The 759-nt window shown below is 71.7% G+C and overlaps 1 protein-coding gene across 1 annotated transcript in view; it reads left to right on the forward strand.

Moving 5' to 3' along the window:
• Nucleotide 1: 1 nt before the first annotated feature.
• Nucleotides 2-759, forward strand: part of HTR5A (5-hydroxytryptamine receptor 5A) — a gene marked incomplete at its 5' end in the record, with an annotated part of 4,538 nt that continues 3,780 nt past the window's right edge. Inside the window, one exon of the mRNA XM_019507943.1 lies at nt 2-640. Within this exon, the coding sequence (XP_019363488.1) occupies nt 2-640 (639 nt within the window). The remainder of the gene's footprint in view (nt 641-759) is intronic.

A 759-nucleotide genomic window follows, 5' to 3' on the forward strand; every position in this document is an offset into this window, starting at 1 on the left:
GCTGTCGGTGCTGGGCGCGCTGGCGCTGGTGCTGCTGGCGGCGCTGGCGCTGGCCACGCTGGCCTGGAACGGGCTGGTGCTGGCCACGATCCTGCGGGTGCGCGCCTTCCACCGCGTGCCGCACAACCTGGTGGCGTCGCTGGCCGCCTCCGACGTGCTGGTGGCGGCGCTGGTCATGCCGCTGAGCCTGGTGCACGAGCTGGCGGGGCGGCGCTGGCGCCTGGGCCGGCCGCTGTGCCAGGCCTGGGTGTCGGTGGACGTGCTGTGCTGCACCGCCAGCATCTGGAACGTGGCGGCCATCGCGCTCGACCGTTACTGGTCCATCACGCGGCACCTGCACTACACGCTGCGCGCCCGCCGCCGCCTCTCCAACCTCATGATCGGCCTGGCCTGGGCGCTGTCCGCCGTCATCTCGCTGGCGCCGCTGCTCTTCGGCTGGGGCGAGACGTACTCGGCGGGCAGCCAGCAGTGCCAGGTCAGCCGCGAGCCCTCCTACGCCGTCTTCTCCACCTTCGGCGCCTTCTACGTGCCGCTGGCCGTGGTGCTCTTCGTCTACTGGAAGATCTACAAGGCCGCCAAGTTCCGCATCGGCTCCCGCAAGAGCAACTCCATCACGCCGCTCTCGCCCGGAGCCCTGCAGGTGGGCGCTTGCGGGGGGAGCTGTGCTGCCCTCCCTGGAGCCGGGGGTGGGGGGTCGCGGGTGTGTCCCGGCCCTTTTGGGAATCTGGCTAACGCGGCAGCTGGTGGCAACAGGTCCCC

The sequence above is a fragment of the Gavialis gangeticus genome, unplaced genomic scaffold (assembly GCF_001723915.1).
Source record: "Gavialis gangeticus isolate Ggan-Ray unplaced genomic scaffold, GavGan_comp1, whole genome shotgun sequence".
NCBI lineage: Eukaryota > Metazoa > Chordata > Crocodylia > Gavialidae > Gavialis > Gavialis gangeticus.